The sequence below is a fragment of the Rana temporaria genome, chromosome 8 (assembly GCF_905171775.1).
Source record: "Rana temporaria chromosome 8, aRanTem1.1, whole genome shotgun sequence".
NCBI classification, from domain to species: Eukaryota; Metazoa; Chordata; class Amphibia; order Anura; family Ranidae; genus Rana; species Rana temporaria.
This window is the reverse complement of record NC_053496.1, coordinates 15793745-15820631: the sequence shown is the minus strand read 5'-3', so window position 1 is coordinate 15820631 and position 26887 is coordinate 15793745. Positions and strand designations below refer to the sequence as shown.

Genomic DNA, 26887 nt, shown 5'->3' with positions numbered 1-26887 from the left:
GCCGGTGGAACCTCTTCCCCAGGACAGTCGGCCGGAAAGAAAAAGGGGGTCTGCTGGCAGTTCAACGAAGGAAACTGCAAGTTCGGAGGGTCTTGCCGGTTCAAGCACGAGTGCTCCGGCTGTGGTGGCAATCACCCCTCTTCCCGGTGTTTTAAACAAGGCAAGGGCCGTTCCGGAGATGCTTCAAGTAAGAGGGAGGACTCCGGTGATGGTGGAAAGGATGCGACCGTTTCTCGGTAGATATCCTGACAGGGCGGCCGCCCTGTTGTTGGAAAGGGGATTCTCCGTGGGTTTCAGCATTCCGTGCAAGTTGGCGGTGGTCCCCCCGGTGGCGAAGAATTTGCGTTCCGCGTTACAACATCCGGAGGTGGTTTCGGAGAAACTGCTGAAGGAAGTGGCGTTGGGCAGGATGGGGGGCCCATTTGTTTCGCCTCCCTTGGACGATTTGGTGGTTTCACCTTTGGGGGTGGTGCCTAAGAAGGAGCCGAACAAATTCCGGCTCATTCATCATTTGTCGTTTCCAAGGGGGGGGGTCGGTTAACGACGCTATCAGCATGGAGGAGTGTACGGTGAGCTACACCTCCTTTGACGCTGCGGTGGGCTGGGTTAGGCGGTATGGCCGGGGGGCCTTAATGGCCAAGTCGGACATTGAGGCGGCGTTTCGGCTCCTGCCGGTCCACCCGGATAGTTTTCGGCTTTTGGGTTGCCATTGGGGTGGGGAGTTCTACGTAGACAAGTGCCTACCGATGGGCTGCTCCATTTCCTGCGCGCTGTTTGAACGGTTTAGTTCTTTCCTGGAGTGGGTGGTTCGGGATGTGTCTGGAGTGAGCTCCGTGATCCACTATCTGGACGACTTTCTCTGCGTTGGACCGGCGGGGTCACGGATTTGCGCAGTGTTGTTGGCCACGCTGGAACACATTGCGGAGCGTTTTGGTGTGCCGCTGGCGCCCGAGAAAACGGAGGGTCCGAGATCGGTCATCCAATTCTTGGGCATTGTAATTGATTCGGAGGTGATGGAATGTAGGTTGCCACTGGACAAGCTGGAAGGCCTCAAGGCTGAGATACAGGAGATGGTTGGTTTGCGGAAAGTGCAACTCCGAGCGCTGCAGTCGCTCCTGGGGAAGCTAAACTTTGCGTGCCGCATTCTCCCCATGGGGAGGGTTTTTTGCAGGCGCCTTTCGGCGGCCACAGCGGGGGTCAGGTCACCCAGGCACTATGTGCGCCTGGGGAAAGAACATAGGGAGGATTTGTTGGTGTGGCACTCCTTTTTGGAATCCTTCAACGGCAGGGCATTGTGGATGTCCGGTCCGGTTAGTAACTTTGACATGGAGTTGTTCACGGATGCAGCCGGAGGCGCAGGTTTTGGGGCATACTTTCAGGGGCAATGGAGTGCGGGCCCTTGGCCTCAGGCCTGGTTGGAGGCGGGGTTCACAAAGAACTTGGTGCTGTTGGAATTGTTTCCGGTGGTGCTGGCAGTAGAGTTGTGGGGGGCGGCCTTCCGGGACCGGAAGGTGCGGTTCCATGGGGACAATCTGGGGGTGGTCCAGGTGATCAACAGAGTTACGGCGTCCTCTCCTCCAGTTATTCGGCTATTACGGCACCTGGTGCTGCGCTGTTTGCAGATGAACATATTTGTGTATGCGGTGCATCTACCGGGGGTGGAGAATGTAGTGGCTGACGCTCTGTCTCGCTTTCAGTGGGACCGGTTTCGGGAGCTGGTGCCGGAGGCAGAGGAGCAAGGGGTACCCTGTCCGGAGTGGCTTTGGAGGATTCCGTTGGAATCGCCTCCAGTTGGATCAAAAAGTCGGTAAGTGTGACCACTTGGAGGGCTTATGAGAAGGTTTGGGCAGAATGGCAGGCTCTGGTTAGGGAGGCCGAGGTGGACCCGGCCGGTCCCGAGGTCAAGGGATTGGTGATTTATTTCTTGGCCAGGAACATGGAGGCCGGGGTGTCTCAGTCCATGTTGGACAAAAAATTGGCCGGCTTGGCTTTTCTGTTTAAGTGGCAAGGGTGTCCGGACTTTACTAAGGACTTTTGTGTCCGGCAGGCCCTTAAAGGTTACAGGAAACAGGGGCGTCGGGCGGATTCCCGGCGCCCGGTGTCGTTTGAAATATTGAAGGGTATTATGGGAAAGTTGGGGACAGTTTGTTCGTCCCAGTTTGAGGTGTTATTATTTAGGGTGGCGTTCGCGTTGGCGTTTTTTGGAGCTTTTCGAATAGGGGAATTGGTTAGCCCCTCGAAGACGGTACAGGGTGGCATGTTGGCCGGTGATGTGGCATGGACGCGAGAAGGGGTGAAAATGTTACTACGTCGGTCCAAGACGGACCAGAAAGGGAAGGGAAAAGTGGTGCGAGTTTTCCCTATTGAGGGGTCGGAATTATGCCCTGTTAGGGTGGTGCAGGAATTTTTGGACGTACGGCCGGAGTTGGGCGGGTCTTTTTTGCTGCATGAGGATGGTACGGCGTTGTCGCGGTATCAATTCGTGACGGTGTTTAGACGGTGCCTGGGGGCTTTGGGCCTTGTGGCTCAGGAGTTCTCGGCGCATTCTTTTCGGATTGGGGCTGCGACGGAAGCGGCCCGTTGTGGCTTGGATGAGGAATTGGTGAAGAGGATTGGCAGATGGGAGTCTCGGAGGTTTCGACTATATGTCAGGCCCCAGCTCATGGTAGAATTAGGGGTGAGTGGGGGTGCAGGTTAACATACGTCCCAAGAAAGTTAAGGGGCCAGTTCCAATGTTGGTGGGAGTGGAACAGGGGTTTTTTTTTTGGTTAAGGGATCATGTTGGGGTCGGGGATGGGGTTCGTCTCCCGATGGGACTTATTTGTGATGGTTTTCTTACTTGCTGTCTTTCAGGTGCGGGACAAGGGCTGGTCTGGATAATGGGCCACTCCTTCGTTCATAGGGGGGCGGCAAGAGCAGATAGGCGACCGGACGGTCGACAGCTGGGGATCCCAAGACAGGAAGCGATGGTGCGGTGGTTGGGGTTCCCGGGGATGTTGTGGAGCAGGGTGGTGCCGGAAGTGCACAAGTTTGCACGGTTGGATCGCCCGCCGGATGTTTTGTTGATACATGCGGGGGGCAACGACCTTGGGATTCGTACTATGTTGGATGTCGCACGCGACATCAAATTCGATTTTCTGCGAATTCGCATGTCCTACCCGGATACGGTAGTGATATGGTCCGACATTGTGGGCAGGTCATCATGGCGGATGGCCAGATCGTGGGAAGGAGTGAACAGGGCCAGGAGAAAGATCAATCGGGACGTGGCTAAGTTTGTGATCAGGAATGGTGGCTTGGTGGTTAGACACCCTGAGCTGGAGGTGGATATGTGGAGGTATCAGCTGAAAGATGGAGTACATTTGACCGACGTGGGGATTGACATGTGGGTGTTGGGCCTGCAAGACGGGATCCAGCGAGCGTTGAGGGTGTGGAGGGGCGCCCAAAGGTAAGGAGTTACCTTTGGGTGCTGGTGGCGGGTGTTTTGGACTTTGCAGGAGAAGAAAGTACCCTAAAGTGGATGCCATTACCCAGAGGTGGTATGGGTTCTGAAGGGGCTGGTAGTCCAGTCTACCAAGGTGTAGCTGGGAAGGGGTTAATGGGGGCACTGCGGTCAGGTAAGGTCGTCTCTGAGTCAGGTTTTCGGCTTGAGGCCTAAGACCAGATTTAGGTATCGCAGTGCTCATAAAAGTTTTAGCATGGTTAAAATGGTTTAATGTGCCTGCAAAGTCCAGCACCAGTAGTGTTAATATTGTGTTTCAGGTTTACTTATGTTTATGTGTGGAAATGTTATTTAATGTGTTTTAATATTTAAAAAAGGTTATTTAAAAATAAATGGAGGCTGCTACGGCCAGTTTTTACTCCAAAGATTACAGTAGTGGTCTCAGTTATTTATTAAGGTAAAAGTTGAGTAAAATGTGGGTCTTAGCAGATAAGGGTGTATGTATTTATACCATAGTCAAGAAAGGCCCGGAGCAAAAACCCACAGCATAGGCGCAGGGCCGGCCATGACGGGGTTAAAGGAAAGCCCTGCCATGGTCAGTGGGAGGGGTTGCAGTGAAGGAGAGCGGTGGGAGGGGAGGTTATAAATCACCCTCCCACGCTTCCCGGGCTAACAGCACGAGGGGCGAAGTTTCCCACCCACCCTCCCTTTTTTGCTGGTTGGTTTGAGGGGGCGATTGGTTTATGGGGGTAAAAATGGGCATGTGATATGGTGCTTGTGGTCTGGGGTGCTTTCCTGTTTTTTCTTTTTTCTGTCTCTCCACACAGGTGCGAAGTTATGATGTCGTGGCGGCGGCGGGTGTTTTGGACTTTGCAGGAGAAGAAAGTACCCTAAAGTGGATGCCATTACCCAGAGGTGGTATGGGTTCTGAAGGGGCTGGTAGTCCAGTCTACCAAGGTGTAGCTGGGAAGGGGTTAATGGGGGCACTGCGGTCAGGTAAGGTCGTCTCTGAGTCAGGTTTTCGGCTTGAGGCCTAAGACCAGAGTTAGGTATCGCAGTGCTCATAAAAGTTTTAGCATGGTTAAAATGGTTTAATGTGCCTGCAAAGTCCAGCACCAGTAGTGTTAATATTGTGTTTCAGGTTTACTTATGTTTATGTGTGGAAATGTTATTTAATGTGTTTTAATATTTAAAAAAGGTTATTTAAAAATAAATGGAGGCTGCTACGGCCAGTTTTTACTCCAAAGATTACAGTAGTGGTCTCAGTTATTTATTAAGGTAAAAGTTGAGTAAAATGTGGGTCTTAGCAGATAAGGGTGTATGTATTTATACCATAGTCATGTGAGTCAGCTGAAGAGGATCGCAGAATGCAGTCTCCTGATTTTCGAGACTTCAGCTATGACATTCAAATAGGACATTTTCTGTGCTTTGTGTCTAGTCAAAATATAGAAGATTCCTCTTACTTCCTCAGTAGTCACACAGGTGATTTACTAAAATTGGTGAACACAGAATCTGGTGCAGCTGTGCATAGTAACCAATCAGCTTCTAACTTCATGCCAGATTCTGTATGCACCAGTTTTCCTACACCTCCACCACAGTGACTACATTGAGGCCGGGTTCACACTGGTGCGACACGACACTAGTACTACTTTGGATCCGACTTTGCCCTGCGACTTGAAGTCAGAGATGCGTCCGACTTCAATGAACGGGGATCCGACTTGGATCCCTGCCAATACCAGGCACTGGGGCAGATTCAGATAGAGATACGCCGTTGTATCTCTGAGTTTCGTCGGTCGGATCTATGCGTCTGATTCATAGAATCAGGTTCCGCATAGATCTTCCTAAGATCCGACAGGTGTAAGTGACTTACACCGTCGGATCTTAGGCTGCAATCTCACGCTGGCCGCTAGGTGGCGCTTCCGTTTGTATACGTGAGGAATATGCAAATGAGGAGTTACGCCGATTCAGAAATGAACGACCGCCCGGCGCATTTTTTTTTACGTCGTTTGCGTTAGTCGTTCGCGAATACGGATGGACGTAAGTTACGCTCACGTCGAAACCAATGATGTCCTAGCGACGTCATTTGGAGCAATGCATCCAGTGACTTACACCGTCGGATCTTAGGCTGCAATCTCCCGCCGGCCGCTAGGTGTCGCCTCGGTCTTTTACGCGTCGGATATGCAAATGAGGAGAACCGCCGATTCAGAAACGAACGCCCGCCCGTCGCTTTTTTTTTATGTCGTTTGCGTTCTGCTTTTACCGGCAGATAGTTAACCCTGCTATATGAGGGGTAGCTAATGTTAAGTATGGCCATCGTTCCCGCTCCGAGTTTCAAATTTTTACGTTGTTTGCATAAGTCGGTCTGGAATACGGATGGCCGCAATTTACGTTGCCGCCGAAAACAATTGCCGCCTAGCGACGTCATTTGGAGCATGCGCATTGGGAAATTTCGCCGGCGGCGAATGCGCAGTTAAATCGGCGCGGGAACGCGCCTGATTTAAATTGTACACTCCCCCTAGCTGTGGAATTTGAATTCCGCCGGGGGAGTTACGATCCGCCAGCGCAAGTTTCGTGGTAAGTGCTTTGTGAATACAGCACTAGCCTCGCAAAAGTGCACCGGCGGATCGTAAATCACATAGATTAGGTGGATCTAAAGATCCGCTAATCTATGTGAATTTAGCCCACTGTGTTTGGTATGAATCTTGAGGGGGAACTCAAACAAATTTTAAATAAAAATCATGCCCCGGGTGGTGAAGTCATAAGGGGCAGGGTCACCGGGTGACATCACGGGGGACCACGCCCCATGACTATATAAGTCGTTGCGCACCGAGCACACGACTTATAATGTAAACATCCCTTGTGACAGTAATAGGTGGTGACAGGTACTCTTTATGGAGGGATCGGGGGTCTAAAAGACCTCAAATCCCTCCTTTACACTTCAAGGTATTCAGATCGCCAGAAACAGCGATTCTGAATACTGTATATTTTTTTAAATCTGGCGCCATTGGCAGCCGAGTAAACTGGAAGTGACGTTGTGACGTCGCTTCCATGTTTACAGAGAGAAGACTGGAACTAAGCAGTTTCCTGGTTCTTTGCAGACTATCTCTAGGCGCCGGAAGTGGCGCATCGTGGATCGGGTCTCCCAGTGGTTTTTAGCCGCATTGGTTGTTATCCCTGGAAAGCTGACTGCCCGCTCTAAAAAAAAAGGGATGATGCCTGCAGCTGCGGGCATCCTCCCGGTATAACCCCCTAAAGCCGATATATGCGAACGCTCGGCGGGAAGGGGACAAGCAAGCATGTGAATAAAGCCTTAGGGCCAGATTCTCAGCAGAGTTACGACGGTGTATCTCAGGAAACACCGTCGTATCTCTGTTTTTGGCCCCGGGTATCTATGCGAGTGATTCCTAGAATCATTTTCGCATAGATACGGCCAAGATCCGACAGGTGTAAGTGACTTACACTGTCGGATCTTAAATGTAATTCGCCGCTGGCCGCTAAGGGGCGTTTACGTTCAGGTCTCAATTGACTATGCAAATGAGCCTGATACGCCGATTCCCGAATGAATTTGCGTTGCGTACTCGACGCTTGCGTCGTTTCCGTAGGCGTAAGGTTACCCCTGCTATATGAGGGGTAACCTTACGCCAGTCCGCCGTATGCCATGTTAAGTATGGCGTCGGGTCCGTGTCGTCTTTTCCCGTCGGGTACGTCGTTTTCCTAAGTCGTTCTTGAATACGACTTTACACGTCGGCGTCATTGACGTTTTCCGTTGTGAGCTGGAGCATGCGCACTGGGCTATTTTTCGGCCCGGCGCATGCGCAGTTCAATCGACGCGGGGGCGCGCTTAATTTAAATACAAGCCGCCCCCTTTGAATTACGCAGGGATACGCCGGGCCATTTACACTACGCCGCCGCAAACTACGGAGCAAGTGGTTGAAGAATACGGCACTTGCTCCAGTAAGTTGCGTTGGCGTAGTGTAAATGACTTACACTACGCCGGCGCGTATCTACGAGAATCTGGCCCTTAGTAGGTAAAGTAGTAAACAAGCCCAAGATGGACTTTAGTGAACTTTAATTACCGTATAATTGTGTCCTGCGTCTCTCCTCTGTCTGCCCGAGATCCGCTCTGGGAATACGATCTCCTCATTGCGAAGACCAATCACATCGCCTCCTGTGGAATGTTTACAGACAATTTAGAATCGTACATCTGAATCTGTCTCTTTTAGCTTTAGGCACACAAATATGTTTGTATAATGTTTAGTAGGTAGAAGAGCTCATGAACATAAATGTTTGTCGGCACAAAAATGAAAAAGCCAGCAGCTACAAATACCGAAAAAAAAAACACACTTACCTGTCCAGGGACCCAGCGATGTCCTCACCCGACCTGGCTCTTTGCCAAGCTTCGGGTGCAGACACCGGCATCTTTAGGCTACTTTCACATGATCGGACCTGTCAGTTTTGACGGCGGACCTAGGGTGACCACGTGTTCTGGATTGCCCGGGACAGTCCCGCATTTTGTAGGTCTGTCCCGGGCACCCTCATTCCAGGACAATACAGTGTCCCGGAATGAAACTGACACAGCTACACCACCGGGCCAATCTGATGCCCCCAAAAAAGCCCGCCACATCACCACTTTACTCACCGACAGTACTTGCCCTGGCCGGGAATGCCTGGAGGAGCACAATCCCCGCCCCCTGCTTGTGATTGGCGAAATTATAAATCCCGCCTCTTGTGTCCAATCACTGTGCTGTGATTCGTTACAGCACAAGCTGATTTTTGGCAAGGGGGGGTGTCCCTGAATGGTAGTTTGTAAATGTGGTCACCCTAGTGACCACGTGTCCTGGATTGCCCGGGACAGTCCCGCATTTTGCAGGTCTGTCCCGAGCACCTTTATTCCAGCACAATACAGTGTCCCGGAATGAAACTGACATCAGTTCAAAAGCGGGGGGGCAGTCCATTCACAAAACTGAAGCATAGGAAGCCGTGTTTACTATGCTTCAGTCTGTGAATGAGAAAAAAGCTTCAGAGCGCTTCCAATTCATTCATGTGTGTAGCAGAGGCTACAGAGAAAGGGACTGATACATCTATGTGCTCATTCACTTTTGACCAGGGACGAGGGTAGGCTGTTTGGGGCCCCGTAATTTCTAACAGCAGCCCTGCAGATCACTGTGGTCATCCGACCGGAATTGGGAGTGGGTACCTGTCAAAATCAGATACCCGTCCCCCCCCCAAAAAAAGGGGGAGGAGGAGAGGGGGGGAGAGAAGGAGGAAAAGCAGAGCTTACTCTTTTGGGTGAAACAGAGACTCACAGCTGTCATTTAAGTGACACTGTGTAATTTTCTCTTTCCTCCCTCAGCTGCCACATAAAGATCATAGGTGTGCGCAGCCTATTGCATTAGGGTGTGCACCCCATAGCTCAAACACACACTACCAATCGCTCACTGTGTTCATTCAAAAAGTGAAGGGGTCAGTAAATTACATATTTACCGGCCCCTTCCATCATTCACCCTAAAACATCCCCGCAGCAACAGCCGCCGGGAGCCAGCAGTGGTGAGGGAGGAAGGGGGGGGGCTAGGGCAGTAGGGGGAATCTTTGCTGCACAGAGTGATTAGGGTGTGCCTGGGCACACCTGGCACACCCTGTGTGCACGCCTATGATAAAGATTATGTGGGGAGGTAAAGGGATGGGCAGAGGAGATGGACCAGCACAGACAGTAATTTGACACGCCCAGAAGGACGATGACATGTAAAGAGGGAGGAGCTAGGCCGGGGGAACCAACTCTTCCTGAAGCAAGTTCAAAGGTACGTTACTAGTGAATATAAAATTGTATATGGCAAGGCAGAACACTACAAGTAAGCATTACAAATACTTTTTTCTTGGTTTGATGTAGCAATTCTACTAGCACAATATGCCCATATGTAATTCCTTTGCAATCTATTTCTCTTGCATGTGCCTCTATGGCCGCGTACAGACGAGCATACATGTACGATGAAACCAGTCCGCCGGACCGTTTTCACCGTACATGTCTGCCCGGGGATTTCTGTATGGTGGCTGTACTCACCATCATACAGAAATCCGCGCGGGGCGTGTCCGTGCCGTCGCCGCGACGATGACGCAGCGACGTGGGCGGCCCTGTCAATTCAATGCTTCCACGCATGCGTCGAAGTCATTCGACGCATGCGAGGGATGGCGGGCGCTCGGACATGTACGGTAGGTCTGTACTGACGACCGAACATGTCCGAGCGGGCAGGATTTCAGTGGGCTGTCTTAAAACAAGTTCAGAAATATTTGCCCGCTGGAAAAAAGGCCCGGCGGGCAAATGTATGCTGGAATCCTGTCTGCTCGGGCCTACACACGACCGAACATGTCTGCTGAAACTGGTCCGCGGACCAGTTTCAGCAGACATGTTCGGTCGTGTGTACGGCCCATATGAGTCAATCAAACACAAACATTACTGAGTCCTGATGAAGAGCGTGTCTTGCCCCCGAAACATGTTGGCTGTTTTACACCAATAAAACTGTTTTATGAATTTGGTCTGGTGCTCCTTCTGTTGGTTTAGGCCATGGGTCTTCAAACTATGGCCCTCCAGTTGTTCAGGTCCATGGGCCCCGCCCAATAGGGGGCCCCGGGCTCTATCACGTCAACCCCCCATTCGCGGCAATCGCGGCAACCCCCTCCTGCAATTTTGCGGCAATCCCCTTCCGCAATTTCGCGGCAACCCCCTCCCGCAATTTCGCGGCAATCCCCCATTCGCGGCAATCGCGTCAATTTCGGCACCCCCCCCCAGTTCAACAACTTCGGCGGATGGATGTAATTCTCGGCACCCCCCCGCTCAACAACTTCTGCGGATGGATGTAATTCTCGGCACCCCCCCCCGCTCAACAACTTCGGCGGATGGATGTAATCCTCGGCACCCCCTCCGCTCAACAACTTCGGCGGATGGATGTAACCCTCGGCACTCCCCCGCTCAACAACTTCTGCGGATGGATGTAATTCTCGGCAGCCCCCAGCCCCCCCCCCCCCCGCTCAACAACTTAGATGCTCCAGGGGGCCCCTCCTTTACTGCAGCTGTGTAAGGGGCCCCAAAATTACTGAAGGCAGCCCCGGGAAGAGGTCGGTCAGCGCCCCCCCCCCCAACAAGTATGATTGGTCGGCGCACTGCCCCCCTCAACAACTTCGATAGGTCGGTCTGCAGATCCAGATCCCCACCCCCCCCCCTCAACAACTATGATCGGTCAGCGGTAACAACCCACCCCCCCCCGCTTCTCTGCTCCAGGGGGCCCCTTTGATTATTAAGCCCAGGGGCCCCCACCACCCTAAGTCCTGCCCTGATGCCTAGTCATGTCTGTGAATGTCAGAGTTTATACAATGCCTCATGCATACCTCCCAACTTTCTGAGATGGGAATGAGGGACACCTATCAGCAAAAGTATGTAGGCATAGGACACACCCCTTGCCACACCCCCCTAAAGGAGAATTGTACAAAAAAATAAGATTGGTTAAACCCACAAGTGTTTTTTTTACCACTACTATTTCTTTATATTGGCTTTTGGAATTTACAAATGCAGCAATTTAGAAATTGGAGGAGTGACCTGGTGGCTTTTGAAGCCACCTAACCAAAGCCAGTAAACTCTTCAAACGACCATCTTTTGCCCTATAAAACTCTGACTTAAAGCGGGAGTTCACCCGAAAATGTTTTATATTTTTTAACATTAGATTGATGCTCATTTTGTGAAGGGGAATCGGGTAGTTTTTTTAAAATCGAAGCAGTACTTACCGTTGTAGAGAGCGATCTTCTCCGCCGCTTCCGGGTATGGGTCTTCGGGACTGGGCGTTCCTATTTTGATTGACCGTCTTCCGATGGTCGCATACATCGCGTCACGAGTAGCCGAAAGAAGCCGAACGTCGGTGCGGCTCTATACGGCGCCTGCGCACCGACGTTCGGCTACTTTCGGAAAATCGTGACGTGATAGATGCGACCGTCGGAAGCCTGTCAATCAAATAGGAACGCCCAGTCCCGCAGCCCATACCCGGAAGCGGCGGAGAAGATCGCTCTCTAAAACGGTAAGTACGGCTTTGTTTTTAAAAAAAACACCCGATTCCCCTTCACAAAATGAGCCTCAATCTAATGTTAAAAATTAACATTTCCGGGTGAACCTCCACTTTAAGCATTGAAGTCTTAGCACCTCTTGGATCATAGGCGTGCGCACAGGGTGTGCCAGGTAGGGGTGCAACGGATCACAGTTGATCCGTAATCCGAATGGGTCACCCCCGTCGGATCGGAACACACTGTGATCCGCCGATTGCCACAGCTCCGGAGCTAGGCCAAAGCCGCGGCCTTTCCTAATGTTACGGCGGCGGCTCCGGAGCTAGGCCGAAGCCGCAGCCTTTCCTAATGTTATGGCCGCGGCTTCGGCCTAGCTCCGGAGCCGCCGCCGTAACATTAGCAAAGGCCGCGGGTTCGGCCTAGCTCCGGAGCCGCGGCCATCTTGGTACACCCGGCGGCGGCTCTCCTCTGTTTACACCCACAGATGAGGAGCCCGCACTCGTGGGACACACCGCTCGGGGAGTGTCTGTCGGTACTAGCTGGGGGGGTCAGTCTCTGTACTGAGAGAAGGGGGGTCAGTCACTGTACTAAGAAGGGGGGTCACTGTACTGAAAGGGGAGTCACTGTACTAAGAAGGGGGGTCACTGTACTGAGAGCAGTGGGGTCACTGTACTGAGAGCAGGGGGGTCACTGTACTAAGAAGGGGGGTCACTGTACTGAGAGCAGGGGGGTCACTGTACTAAGAAGGGGGGTCACTGTACTAAGAAGGGGGGTCACTGTACTGAGAGGAGGGGGGGGGTCACTGTACTGAGAGGAGGGGGGTCACTGTACTGAGAGGAGGGGGGGGTCACTGTACTGAGAGGAGGGGGGGTGTCTGCACCAAGGGGGTACTATAGTTGGTGGGGGGGGGGGACATGTGGATATTACAGTGGGGGAGATTTTTTTTTTTTGCCGATCCGAAAAATGATCCGATCCGTGACTCCTGATCCGAGGAACGATCCGAACCGTGAGTTTTTTGATCCGTTGCACCCCTAGTGCCAGGTGTGCCCAGGCACACCCTAATCACCCTTTACAGCGCAGATTCCCCCAACTTCCCTGGCTCCCTCCTTCCCCCTGCAGTGCTACCAGCTTCCCTCCTCTCCCGCCAGCTCTTGCTGCAAGGATGTTTTAGGATGAGTGGCGGAAGGGGCCGGTAAATATGTAATTGACTATCCTCTTCCCTTTCTGAATGGACATCGTGAGTGATCATTAGTGTGTGTTTGAGCTTTGGGGTGCACACCCTAATGCAATAGGCTGCGCACACCTATGTCTTGGATGTATCCCATTGACTCAAGCAGAAGTGCCAGTTATAAATCTCTAAGTAAAACCACAAAATTGTAATTATAATCGAGGGATCCTTTTACTTTCACAATAGACAGATCTTTTATTAGAACCAAGTAAACATGCAAGTGACAGCATGACAGCAGCTCTAAAAATAAATAAATATGTGCTTGTCCTTGTCACAGTCACTTTAATTACATAGTTACATAGTAGGCGAGGTTGAGTAAAGAGACAAGTCCATCAAGTCCAACCTCTGTGTGTGATTATATGTCAGTATTACATTGTATATCCCTGTATGTTGTGGTCGCTCAGGTGCTTATTTAATCGTTTTTTTAAATTATCGATGCTCCCAGCTGAGACCACCGCCTGTGGAAGGGAATTCCACATCCTTACGTACAGTAAAGAACCCTCTACGCAGTTAAACGGTAAACCTCTTTTCTTCTTATTTTAGTGAATGGCAGTGTGTCTTATTACATTTCCTTGCGCAGAAAAGTTTTCTCCCTATTGTGGGGTCACCAGTACGGTATTTGTACATTGAAATCATATCCCCTCTTAAGCATCTCTTCTCCAGAGAGAATAAGTTCAGCGCTCACAACCTTTCTTCATAACTAATGTCCTCCAGACCCTTTATTAGCTTTGTTGTTCTTTGTACTCTCTCCAGTTTCCAGTTCCAGTACATCCTTCCTGAGGACTGGTGCCCAGAACTGGACTGGACAGCATACTCCAGGTGCGGCCGGACCAGAGTCTTGTAGAGTGGGAGAATTATCATTTTATCTCTGGAATTAATTCCTTTTTAATGCCAATATTCTGTTTGCTTTGTTACCAGCAGCTTTGCATGTCATTGATAAGCCTGTCATCTACTAGGACCCCCAGGCAGGGCCGCCATCAGGAATTATGGGGCCCCTTACACAGCTTCAGGCATGGGCACCGTGGGGGGGGGGGGTGCTGCCTTCAGAAATTGAGAAGCGGGGGGGGCTGCTGCAAGTTGAGAACCGGGGGGGGCTTTACAAAAAATATATATATATAAGGGGGGTAGCCATCCGGGGCCCTGGGAAACTCTGGGCCCTTTAATAAAAATAAAAAAACTAAATAAAAAAAATGTAATTAAAAAAAAAAATATATATATATATATATATATATATATATATATATATATATATATATATATATATATATATATATATATATATATATATATATATAAAAATAAAAAATAGAAAATAAATAAAATGAAATTACAAAAAAAGGGGCGTTTATAACATTTATAAAAAAAAATAAAAAAAGGGGGGTGGCCACATGGGGCCCTGGGGACCTCTGAGCCCTTTAATAAAAAAATATATATATAAAAAAAAAAAAAAAAGGAATAAAAAGGAAAAAAAAAATAATAAAAAAAAAAAAAAAAAAATTAATATACAAAAAGGGGGGTTGCCATCCGGGGCCCTGGGGACCTCTGGGCCCTTTAATAATAATAATAAAAAATACATATATATAAATATATATATATATATATATATATATATATATATATATATATATATATATATACCTCTGGGCCCTTTAATAAAAAATAAAATAAAAATATATTAAAAAAAATATATATATATTTTTAAAAAATAAATAAAAAAAAGGAGGGTTGCCATCCGGGGCCCTGGAGGCCTCTGGGCCCCTGGGGACCTCCGGACCCCTAAAAAAAATGTTTTTCTTTTTTTTAAAGGGGGTTGCCATCCGGGCCCCTGTGGACCTCCGGGCCCCTTACAGGTGTACTGCCTGTACCCCCCTGATGGCGGCCCTGGCCCCAGGTCCTTTTCCATCCTAGATTCCCCCAGAGGTCCTCCCCCCAGTGTATAGATTGCATTCATATTTTTGCCACCCAAATGCATTATTTTACATTTTTCTACATTAAACCTCATTTGCCATGTAGTTGCCACCCCATTAATTTGTTCAGATCTTCTTGCAAGGTTTCCACATCCTGCAGAGAAGTTATTGCCCTGCTTAGCTTAGTATCGTCCGCAAATACAGAGATTGAACTGTTTATCTCATCCTCCAGGTTGTTTATGAACAAATTAAATAGGATTGGTCCCAGCACAGAAGCCTGGGGGACCCCACTTCCCACCCCTGATCATTCCGGGTACTCCCCATTTATCACCACCCTCTGAAATCGTTCTTGTAGCCATTTTTCAATCCATGTACTCACCCTATGGTCCATGTACTCACCCTATGGTCCATGCCAACAGACCTTACTTTATACAGTAAACGTTTATGGTGAACTGTGTCAAATGCTTTTTTATCTAGATGCTCAGTGATCAGGCAATTAAAGAATGATCCATTTAGATGGTTGCACTGCCACAATGCACAGGAATTCATACACCACAGTGAGCAGTGTTTACATGCCATTCATTTTCAGTGGCGCCTCAATGTTCCGCAAAGTACAGCCCAACACACAACACGATGCGCATGTGGTGCGCTATGTTAATGTAGCGCCTAGTTACTTCCAAGTACCGGTGCTAGTTAAATTTAGAGGGGAATCAGAGTATTAACTGACCCTGATCCAATTATTATGTTCAAAGTTGGCTTGAAAGTCAGCTTGGCTGTGTTGTGGGCTCATTCTGTCGTGTCTGGGGTGCTGTTCTCACCCCAGGACAATAGGTGGCAGCAATGGAGTCGAGGTTTGGGTGCTCTTCCCCAGCAGCCTATCAGGAGGGGTTTTTCCTCGCTGTGCATGCTGGGCTATTTATGGAACAGACGCCATTGGTCTGGGTCTCTTCCTCTTCTTCTTCACCTTTAGGGTGACTGCATCACGGCGCCCCGGCGTAATGGCATTCCAGGCTGGGGTGTGCGTGCCACGCGGTGTTCCTGGTTCCAGGACCATGTTGGTCCAGAACATTTCAGTGGTGGCGGGGAGCCAGTAGTTGACTGGGTTCCCAATTTTGAAAGATCCCAAGCGAGGTCCATCTGAGGAGAGCCAATGAGAGGCTGGTGATCCAATAGGGTCTCGACAAACCACCGGGGATCAAGGTAACCGGACACTGAGAGGCTGGTCATCTGTCAGTCGGTAACCTGAAAAACTACCTGAAGGAGATCCAGGCAACAAAATATATTAAGGATAGGGTGACCAGACATCTCTGTTTTCCGGGGACAGTCCCTGGATTGAGGACACTGTCCCCAGACCAAGTCTGTCCCCGGTTTTGTCCCCGGATTGGATTTGAACAGGGGCTGGGGCAATTTCAACAGTCAGTGCAGAATAAAAAAAAAAAAAAAAATTATCTGTTCCCCTTTCTGATGATCATGTGCTGGTCGGAGCGGAGGGAATATTTCTTCAGTTTTGGGTGCATGCCCATTCCGCTCCCTTTTGCATCTTCTTCTGCCTTGGCTCAAGTCCCGGCCAGCCGCCTGCCTATATCCTTGCCTTCCCTGGCGGAGTGATCTTCCTCTGCTGCCCACCCAGTAGTAGCCGGGGCCCGGAAAGTAAGACTTGACAGGATGTGAGGCAGGCGGCGGCGGTGATGGGCAGAGAGTCGCTGATTACTAGTAAAAAAAAAAATATGTCCCCGGATTTCATTTTAAAAATCTGGTCACCTTACTTAAGGAGGATCATCTCCACCATCACAATTCTGGGGAGGGTCTATGGCAGAGACTTTTCCCCTAAGTTCATTCCAGGAGGGTCTGTGGCACAGACTTCTCCTTCAAGTTTTCCGAGCGAAACTCTGGCTGCCAGGCCAGTGAGAGAGGCCTGTCCAGGTACGCTATACCCATTCTGGCTAGAATTCAAAGTGTTGTTGGAAGCAGGACTGTTTCCTATTGTTACGCCTGAGTCTGCTATTTCTCCTACTTCATCTTTACTCTTCACCACAAGTTTTATTGTTTTTACCCGGCTGGGTAATAAAGAGCACAGAAAAAGACACCTGTCGTGGACATTCCGTTACTGTTACATTCACCATATACCCCTAGGACAGCGGAGGAGCCACGAGGTAATGTGCCACCCAAACAAACCAGCAGCTCCTTCGGGGGTAGTGCTACATTAAGAAAAATGGTCCGTGTCTGATTGTGTGGTTTCAGCCCAGTTGTAGTGTGCGGTAATGCATGTCGTGTGAAGGAGCCCTAGGGGATCTTCACGTGACTAGAATTGAGCAAGGGTTAGCTATGAGATCAGTATGTGTAAAATCCGTCTTCCGGCCCTATGACACATCAACCAGAGAACTGACAATCTCTGTACCGGGCGGACCTGTTAGGCGACTCTAAGGCCTCGTACTCACGACCAAACATGTCTGCTGAAACTGGTCCGCGGACCAGTTTCAGCGGACATGTTCGTTCGTGTGTAGGCAGTAACGTACAGAATTCCAGCAAACAATCGTCGGCCAGACCGTTTTCCAACGAACAACTGTTTCCTGGTCTTGCTTTAAAACAGTCTGCTGGAATCGTGTCCGTCAGACATGTTCGGTCGTCTGTACACAAAAGCAGCGTACAAAAACCCCGCGCATGCTCAGTCCAAATGAGGAGACGGGAGCGCTCGTTCAGGTAAAACTCGCGTTTGTTTGGGATATGGCACATTCGTCATTAGAAACCTTTTATTCTAGCAAGAGAACAATGTCTTAAAAAGGCGCACTAAACCACATTTTAAAGCCTCGTTTTATTAATTCTTCTCTTGCTAGAATAACCCCGTTCTCTTGCTGATGCAATTTCAATAGAGTTGTCCCATACTGAAATGTCACATTTCTTGCTTGTGATGTAATCCTTTAATAATGTTTTCTATGCCAGACGTGTGTTTTGGTTGGTGGTCCTCCATAATTTAGAGTAGTCATTTTTGTAAAGGAATGTTCATTTTTTTTTAATTTTTTTTTTTGTTTCTAGTTATGTCACCATTTAAACTATTTTTTTTTTACATGTTTTTTGAAAATTTTTTTTTTTTTTTGGTGTTTCATTAGAGAATATTAAACCATGTTGGCACACCAAATGTCCCCCCCCCCCCCCAAGGAGTGTGTCCTTTGTAAATTACCCATTGTATATTTATTAAAGGTTTGCTGCCTAATAATCCCCACAGTATATCAAACAATAGACATGTTTTCAAATGAAAGCAAAAGGCCTTTTATTCAGGCAAATGTCATCACAAAAAAATAAAAAGAACGGCAGCACTAGAATAGATAGCAAACTATATGCAAACTTGCATTTCCAACATGGTGAAGGATAAACTTCCAAGCCTCAGTAGCCAAACACAAAAATATGAAGCAGCAGCACACAAACAAAGGAACCCAAACTGTGGTAGTACAAACACGATGTCCTTTATGTGGAAGGAAATGGAAGGCAGAAAATCAACGTTTCCTCCTCTTTCCAGCCTTCCCTCCAGGCAGCCTTCCAGCGGATCGAACACGGGGTCTTGCAGGTGGGGTTGATGTGGCAGCAGGAGGATGGTGTTCCGCAAGCCGGGCCGGGTCACATAGCCCAGTGTCTGGGGTCAGCAGGCCCCTCTGCATCCACCAAAGGACCTGGTTCATCAGGGCCTTTGCCAGTCTTCTCTGGTCCTCCTCCCCTTCATTTAAATCATGGGCCAATGAGGCACTGAAGGCCTCTGTGGGGTTGAGGGGGGCCCTCATGATGGCGCTTGCCTCCTGGATCATGCGGAGGCTTGCCTCCTCCACAGGCCTCAACTGCCTCCTTCGGCCTGATGGCCTCACCTGGGGGGGAGAAGACTGGCTGGTGGTGGTTCTCCTGGCCGGGTGGACCTGCTGCAGGCCACTGGGCCCAGCCTCCTCCTGGCTGCCACTGACCCCGGCCTCCTCCTGGCTGCCACTGACCCCGGCCTCCTCCTGGCTGCCACTGACCCCGGCCTCCTCCTGGCTGCCACTGACCCCGGCCTCCTCCTGGCTGACAGACACCTGAGGATCTGCCACCTCCTGGCTGATCTCTTCTTCCTGTGTGGAAAAAAAAAGAATTTTTTTACAATTTCGCTAAATAAAACCACACTCATTTTCATGTTTTTCGTTCAGTATTTTCTGTTCATTATTACTTGAATACACTCTACTTCTGACCCCTGCAGTTGTCATCCCTGACACCTATTTGTCTGTACACCTTTTTGTTTGCTTTTTTCCAGCTTGGTTTTATTTTTACAATATCTAATCATTAATCCACCAAGAATTATTTACGCCATAAATATAGAGGAAACTACTATACCTCCTCATCGAAGGGTGGCAGATCTGCATCTCTGTCAGCCAGGCCCTCTTCCTCCGACTCTGCAGGGCTGTGGTCATCTGGGGAAGGTCCGCTGGAAGGTAGCATGGAGGAAAGGTTGGAAGAAAGACTGGACATCGTTTTCCTGCCTTCCATTTCGTCCCGCAAAAAAGCCATCTGTTTATAATACCACAGTTTGGGTTCCTTTGCTTGTCTTGCTGCTGCTCCCGATTTTTTGATTTTATTAGCTTTGTATGCTCTCCTGTATGTGCTTCTGAGGTTGGCAAGTTTATCCTTCACCATGTTGGCAGTGCATCCTGGCACCCATGTTTGCATATAGTTTGCTAGCTCTTCTAGTGCTGCCGCTCGTACATCTTTATTACAATATAATGCGTGTTTTGAATTCCACAGGATGGGCGTGTCCTGATATTTTTGTAGTAAGGCCTCTATAGCTTCCTTGGTTTGTAGTTGGTCCATTTTACTTTTTGAAATATGATATTTTTTTTTGAGTCTAGATTCAAAAAACATAAACCAAAGAAAAATAAATATTCAAAAGGATCAGCGTTGACCTTGATATAATATGTGTCTTTAAATTTATTACCTATATCTAATTACAAACACAGTCTCTCTTGTTTAAACAATGATTGTCAGCTCGGCCGCATTGGTTGTACCAAACATTGATTTGCTAGATGCAGAGCCATTGTTAACATTGCAGTAAATATTTTTAATATTGAAAAATAAACAATGCTTACAAATGACAGTATTCATCTAGGCACTCTTTCCTGTGTAAATCTCATGCCCCTGACAATGGATGACATAAAAGACACTTCCTAATGACCTCTGTACAACCAACACTTGAACAATACTTTGCCTGATCTGAATACACCATTCAAAAACTTGTCAATGAGGTACAGCATTGTTCACATCTCTATTTTGTGAGGTGTCCAAAAGCATTTGGATACCAAAATAACATTGTGGTACCCCATAGACAGAATAGCTTAAAAAGGGTGCAACCAACAGCCCAAACCCCCATCCCATGTGTCTACATTTTCAAGGCCTCTGCTGATCACATTTTTAATTTCCTTACCTTCCTGTCTCTCGCTCCTCGTTTCTCACGCTCGCCTAATTACCGCGTAAGATGCGTAATCACGGCGTAAACCTTTTAAACACTCCGCGTATTTATGAAACCCCGCCCTCGTCACCTTTGCGAGGCCCCTAATCAATGAGTTTAGGAAATATGGCGTTAACTGTGTATGTTCTGGATGCGCTCGAAGATTCTCCGCGTAACGGACGTAAACACGTTGTTTGCATTCTCTACACTCCGCGTATGTATTAAACGCCGCCCTCTTCTCCGCCCATGGCGTAAGAATTCATCTTTTCCACGCCCATAATCTCTGTGGGAAAGGAAAGATGGCGATGTCACACGAGCGGGCACGATGCTCTCATGCCACAAGTGAAGGGACAGAGGCAGGGACGTCCCGATCAAGGAAAAGAAGATATAAAGCCACTAATATGCGGTTCCAGGAAATGGTGGAGTTAGTTTACATCATGCGAAAGAAGGACTATGATGGGGAATTAGGGCCATACAAGACCCCTAACCGCCGAAAGGCACATATTATGGACAAGGTGGCGAGGAGAATGCAGAGGATGTTTGGGATCACCAGGTCCAAGGAACAGCTGAGGAAACGATGGTCAGACTTAAAATTGAGGGAGCCACATCAGATGAAGAAAATACTTAAAATTCTGCGTAAAAGTAAGTAAATATATATTGGGGTTGGGGGGGGGGGGGGGTGGTGATTGTCTGCAATAATGTGTTGCCATGTATATTTCACCATCTGCCTCCTTGGCCAGCTTGTAATTTTAAAGACATGTTGTTATTTATTTTTTAGAACATAAATAACTACATATTTACAAACAGTGTTCTTAGTAAACAACGTAACATCACATAGTTTATCAGAAAGGCTCGGTTATTACAGGAACAACACACCTGGACATGGCTCACTGGCCAAAAACTTTGTTTGTAAACATTGTGTAAAAGCTAGTTCTAGAAAAAAAAAGTATGAGAATGGGAAAGGCAAACAGGATTCATTCTAAAAACAGTGGTAATAAAGCAGATGTTTTCACATCTGCAATGCAGAGCACCTGTGTCTCCCCAAATCAAAAATGGGTTTTGGTAGGGTCTCCCAGAAATACAGTTTAGGGGGGACATCCATGTGTGTCACTTTGCTAAAAAGGGGCAGGATCAGAGCTTGCCATATAGAAGTAATTGCAAAATGTAGGTTTGGTGAAAGATAAAAGTAACTAAATGAAAGCATCTTCTAAGCAATGTGTGCGATTTATGCTCTCCAATATCTGTGTGCTGATGAGTCTACATTTTTTTTGGTTTATTTCAGGGGAAAGAAGTCGCCAGCATTTGGAGGAGGCAGAGAGGGCCAGACAAGGCCAAAATCTGCCATCTCAACATGTGGAGGAGGAGGAGGATGTGGAAGGAGAAGAGGATGTGGAAGGAGAGGAGAATGTGGAAGGAGAAGAGGATGTGGAAGGAGAGGAGGATGTGGAAGGAGAGGAGGATGTGGAAGGAGAGGAGGAAGGAAGAGAGGAGGAAGAAGTAATTTTGGACTTAGAAGTCATAGCAGATGAAGGGCAAGTGGCGGAAGAACAATTTGGCGAATTGAAAGAAGGTGGATTGATGGATGAAGGAGGAGTCGAAGATGATGGGGAAGTGGTGGAAGAAGGAGGAGTGATAGAAGATGATGGGGAGGTGGTGGAAGAAGGAGGAGTGATAGAAGATGTCGAAGAGGTGGAAAGGAGAAGCCCATCAGGTCAGTGTCACCCTAGCTTGATTCCAAAAAACATATGTAGATAGGCCTCATTGAAAAATAATATTGTAAATGCCATTTTTTTTTGTTGTTTTAGGGGAGGAGGATGGTGTGCCAATATTTTCACGTGCAAGTGCTGCTATAATTATTCAGCAGGTAATGGAGTGCAGCACTGAAATGCACAATATGCGTGAAAGGATGTTTCTCATGGAACAGAATGTAACAAATGTCCTTTTGGAATGCAGCACGGAAATGGACAATATGCGGCAAAGAATGATGGTGATCGAATCTAATTTTAAGAACATTATTGACATGATGGGCCGTGTCAAAGACTGAAACACCCCCCGCCCATCCCCCGCCCCCACAAACATTTTTACAGTTTGAATAATGAATACGCCAAAATTTGAATATACACACACAGTGTGCCAACATGTGCTATCTGCCATCACAGAATATCTAATGTCTGTGCTTTGTGGGTCCAACCCCCTCCTCCATCCTCAAGTAGTTGAGAGGAAGGGTTTGCTCCCACAAAACACAGACATTGATCACCCATGATGTCAGATAGCACATGTGGCCATTTGTCTGTTGAACCAATGACATTTGGCGAGTTTGCACTGAATGTGTGTATCTTCCAATTTTGGCGTGTTCCAGTGTGAAAGCACACCATGACTGACTGCTGTTGTGAGTTTTTATATTTTTTGAATTGGATTTTGTTACTTTTTGACCATGTTGAACATTTTGGGATACTATAAAGTTTAGACCATAAAGAATAAACAACGCCAAAAAATTTTTTAAATATATATATAGAATTATAAATCTCTCTAATCACTGAATTTAGTGAAGTAGAGATTTGACTCCAAATTCTCACCTAAAAATTTTCTTTTAGAAAAACACACCAAAAAAAAAAAAAATGGTTAAAAAATTATTGTTTTTTGTGCCTAAAAAATATGGCCAAAAAAAAAATTAAGGCGGTAAACACCCCACCAAATATAATCTATATATATATATATATGTAAACAATAAATCTAACTATATTTGATGAAAAAAAAAGTGAACTTGTTAATAAATGTATAATCTGCATAATATTTTTGGTTGAATTACCTGAAAAAAAAAAGAAAATTTTAAAAAAATTTTGAAGACTCCTAAGTACAAAAGCAGGGAGTAATGAAAAAAATATAAAATTATTTTTGGGGTCATGAACAAGCAAAAATTAAAAAAAATTGACCTCAACATTTACAAATGGAGTTGCTTCTTATTTCTAGACTCAATACCCTGTTTGTAGATGAGTGAATAATGTGCAAAATGTGGTTAGTTACTAAAAGTGGAGAAATCAATTATGCATTACAATAGAAGAAGTTAGTTAGAGAACCAGGAAGACAGAAAAAGAGAAAAAGCATTAATGACAAACAACTGTATAAAGTCCAATGGTCTAATTATTTATTATTTTTTAGAATATTCCTTTCTTTGGGGGCCGAATTAGAAAGAAATATGATCTGGCATAGCAATGGCCCCCCGACCCATGAAGTACTCAACATATTTGTCGCGTACCTCACGAGCTGATTGGGGGGCCAAGCCAGCGCGACCAGTGTCCAGCCCGGGAAGGGGATCTGAGGGTAGTCTTGCCTCAGAACCGATGTCGGGTAGGTACGTCTGGGAGTGCCTGCGTAAAAAGTTGTGCAAAATGCAGCAGGCAAATACAACGGTGTCCAATTTATATTCCGCCAGATGTATCGATGTCCTGAACAGGCGGAACCGGTTGGTGAGTATCCCAAAGGCATTCTCGACTACCCTCCGAGCCCTGGCCAACCGAAAATTAAACACACTCCTCTCTGAGGTGAGGGTCCTCTGGGGAAAAGGCCGCATGAGGTGAGGACCAAGCCCAAAAGCCTCGTCCGCTAGGAACACAAACGGAAGTCCTTCCACATTATCTTCATCTGGTGGCAATGCCAGACCACCAGCTTGGAGACGATCATAGAAATCAGTCCGTGCGAACACTCCCCCATCAGACATCCGGCCGTTCTTCCCCACGTCCACATATAGAAACTCATACTGTGCCGACACCACCGCCATCAACACAATACTATGATAACCCTTGTAATTATAATAGTACGACCCCGAGCGGGGTGGGGGCACAATGCGGACGTGTTTCCCATCTATTGCTCCACCGCAGTTTGGAAAATCACACCGCTGGGCAAATTGGGAAGCCACAGACTGCCATTCCTGTGGTGTGGAGGGTAGCTGTGGGGACAAACAAAATTAGAGATTTAGTACTTTGTAACAAATACATCCTACAAGCATCCTTGTGACAGTTCACAGTATTAAAATTGCATTAGAAAAATGTGCATGGAGAATTTGGGAAATGAAATATATAGGGCCACTTCATTAAGAGACTCCACAGCCCTCTGATGGGGACAATAAAAGTTTGAAGGGGGGGGGGGGGGGGCACAAAAACCAAAAAGTCCTGTTTGAAAAAATGGCAAGGTGGGTTTGTCCCTAGGATAGCATGCTGGACAGGTTAATATTGGGTAAGGGACAAATATGCAGGTAGGCCAAGAATAAAACATGTAAAGCTGATATCAACATGCATAGGGAGAAAAGGTAACGTTAGTTAAACACACAGCATATCTGGGAAAATAAAAAGAAAGTTAGTTGGCCACATTATTAGAGCCAGGAAACTTACCTTAATATACTCCTCATGCATAACTTTGATGATGGCAGCACACGTGTCCGGTATGATGACCCCAAGCGCCTGCGGAGAGATGCCTGTCGAGAACTTGAGGTCCTGCAGGCTCCTCCCAGTCGCCAGGTACCGCAACGTGGCAATAAGCCTCTGCTCGGCCGTGATGGCTTGGCGCATCACAGTGTCCTGCCTCGTGATATAGGGGGACAGAAGATCCAGCAGACGGTTGAATACGGGGTCCGTCATGCGGAGAAAATTCCTAAAGTCATTAGGATTATTCTCCTGGAGTTCCCTAAGCAGAGGCATATGTGAGAACTGGTCACGCTGGCGCAACCAATTCTTGGTCCAGAAACGCCTCCGCCCCCTGTTTCTGGCCAAAGTACTGGACAAATGAACATATCCAGCAGCCATCCCATAAACAGCACCAACTCGCGAAAATTGACGCTGCTGCTCCATCATGGCTTCAAACCGGCCGGCTGGTCAGTCAAGAACACACTGAAACAGAAAGCACTCGCAAATCCAGCACTACCTGCGACAAACGCGTGACAAACAGATACGAGCGCACAGGATGCAACTGCTAAAGCAGAAACAACCTGCTTGCCTATAGCCGAATGACAACTACGTTACCGCAAGCACACGCACTGAACCCGTGAATACACGCTGTCAAAGCCTGGAGACCGAGAAGCGCGAATCAGCTCTAACCAAACCTTCACTAACACGAGCAAACACGTAACTAGCAAAAGAGGAACAGAGGGCGGCGCCATTAACTTTGGTCTTCCCCTTTATAGTGACGTCGTACGTAGTTTACGTGCACGCGTTCCGGTACGACGGGAATTTGGTCCGCTGGTGTGTACACGCCAGCGGAACAAAACACAAATCAGCCTTGTACGCCGGAAACTGTCGGGCAGACAGTTTCCAGCGCACAGATCCGGTCGTGAGTACAAGGCCTAACAGTTTATTTGTTCTCAGGTAAAATGAAGAGCTTTGACAAGCTAGAAGGTTTATCATGCTTTGTAGAAAGTAGGATTACATCAACGATATATTTGTCACGTGCTCCCTCAAAAATGTAAAAGGAAAGTCCGAAAATCTGACTACATTTGGTCAATACACCCCATCACCCTCCCTTTCATAGGTCAGTCCAGTCCTACAAAATTCTGTCATCTCTTCAGACTTAGGGCCTGTCTACAGAAGGGGACAGTTAGCTGCCTTCCTATGTGAAGGCTGAAAGTAACCTTAAGGGGGTTGTGGTTAAAAATTTAGCAAATTTCAAAAAATAATATAGCCTTTACTGTTGATAAATGGAAATATAGTGTAGCGCCAGTGCTAAAAAAACGAAGTGCACGTGAATACTGGTGAATGTACTCAAAACACAAAGTGAGGAATAAACTAGACATGTGCATTCGTTTTCATCCGAATGCATTTTCATCCAAATTTCAGGTATTTTCGTTATCGTTTTAACAAACGAAAACGAATGCACAGAATACGAAAACCGAAAGATCCGACAAACAAATGCTTTATTTTCATTTTCGTTGGTCGAATGTGCCTAACCTTAACTCTATTAGTCCAAGATTATTTTACATAAAGAGAAAAGATTCAACATAGAGATAAAAGATTCATTATAGAGAGAAAAGATTCGACATTATAGAGAGAAAAGATTCGACATTATAGAGAGAAAAGATTCGACATTATAGAGAGAAAAGATCGCTGCTGGAATTGGGTGGGGGGGAAGTAAAATAAAAATAATGATGATGATGAATGTTATTGGCTGATTGTAACCAAAGAGGAGGAGCAGTAAAATAGCTAGAACTAACTTGACATTTCAACATGAACGACGAAGATTCAACAAAGCATCGAAAAACGTACAAACGTCGAATCTGTCATTGAAGGCTTATGGTGTCTGTTGATAGTTCTAAGAAGATTCAACGGAGCAGCTAAACTGTACAATGCCGCAATCGTACATTTCCGGTCAAATGCTCGGCCCATAGGCTATAGAAAATGTCTAATGTTGGTTGACTAATAATATTAATTAATACATTTAATTATTACTAGTGTCATACAACATTAGAATTCTTCTATAGTTTGTAGGCTGAACATTCCACCGGAAATGTACGATCGCGGCGTCGTACAGTTTTGCTGCTCCATCGAATCTTCTTTAAAACATTCGACAGACGCCATAAGCCTTCACTGACAGAATCAACCCTAATTTGTTCGGATTTTCGGACGAATGTAATTTCCAACGAAAAACTAAATAAATAAAAACAAATTTTCGGGAGTAACTAAATAAATTTATTTTTTGGACGAAAACGAAATTCCGAAACGAAATATTTCAGTGTACACTTGTCTAGAATAAACCAATAAATCACAAAAAGAACAATGATATGGAAATAGTATACAGTAAATCCAGTGACAACAGTGAACTCAACA

The 26887-nt window shown here is 47.2% G+C and overlaps 1 protein-coding gene across 1 annotated transcript in view; it reads right to left on the bottom strand.

The window, feature by feature from the left end:
• Positions 1 to 26887, bottom strand: part of LOC120946700 (disintegrin and metalloproteinase domain-containing protein 9-like) — a 133546-nt gene that overhangs the window by 84903 nt on the left and 21756 nt on the right. Inside the window, exon 2 of the mRNA XM_040361330.1 lies at positions 7516 to 7607. Within this exon, the coding sequence (XP_040217264.1) occupies positions 7516 to 7607 (92 nt within the window). The remainder of the gene's footprint in view (positions 1 to 7515; positions 7608 to 26887) is intronic.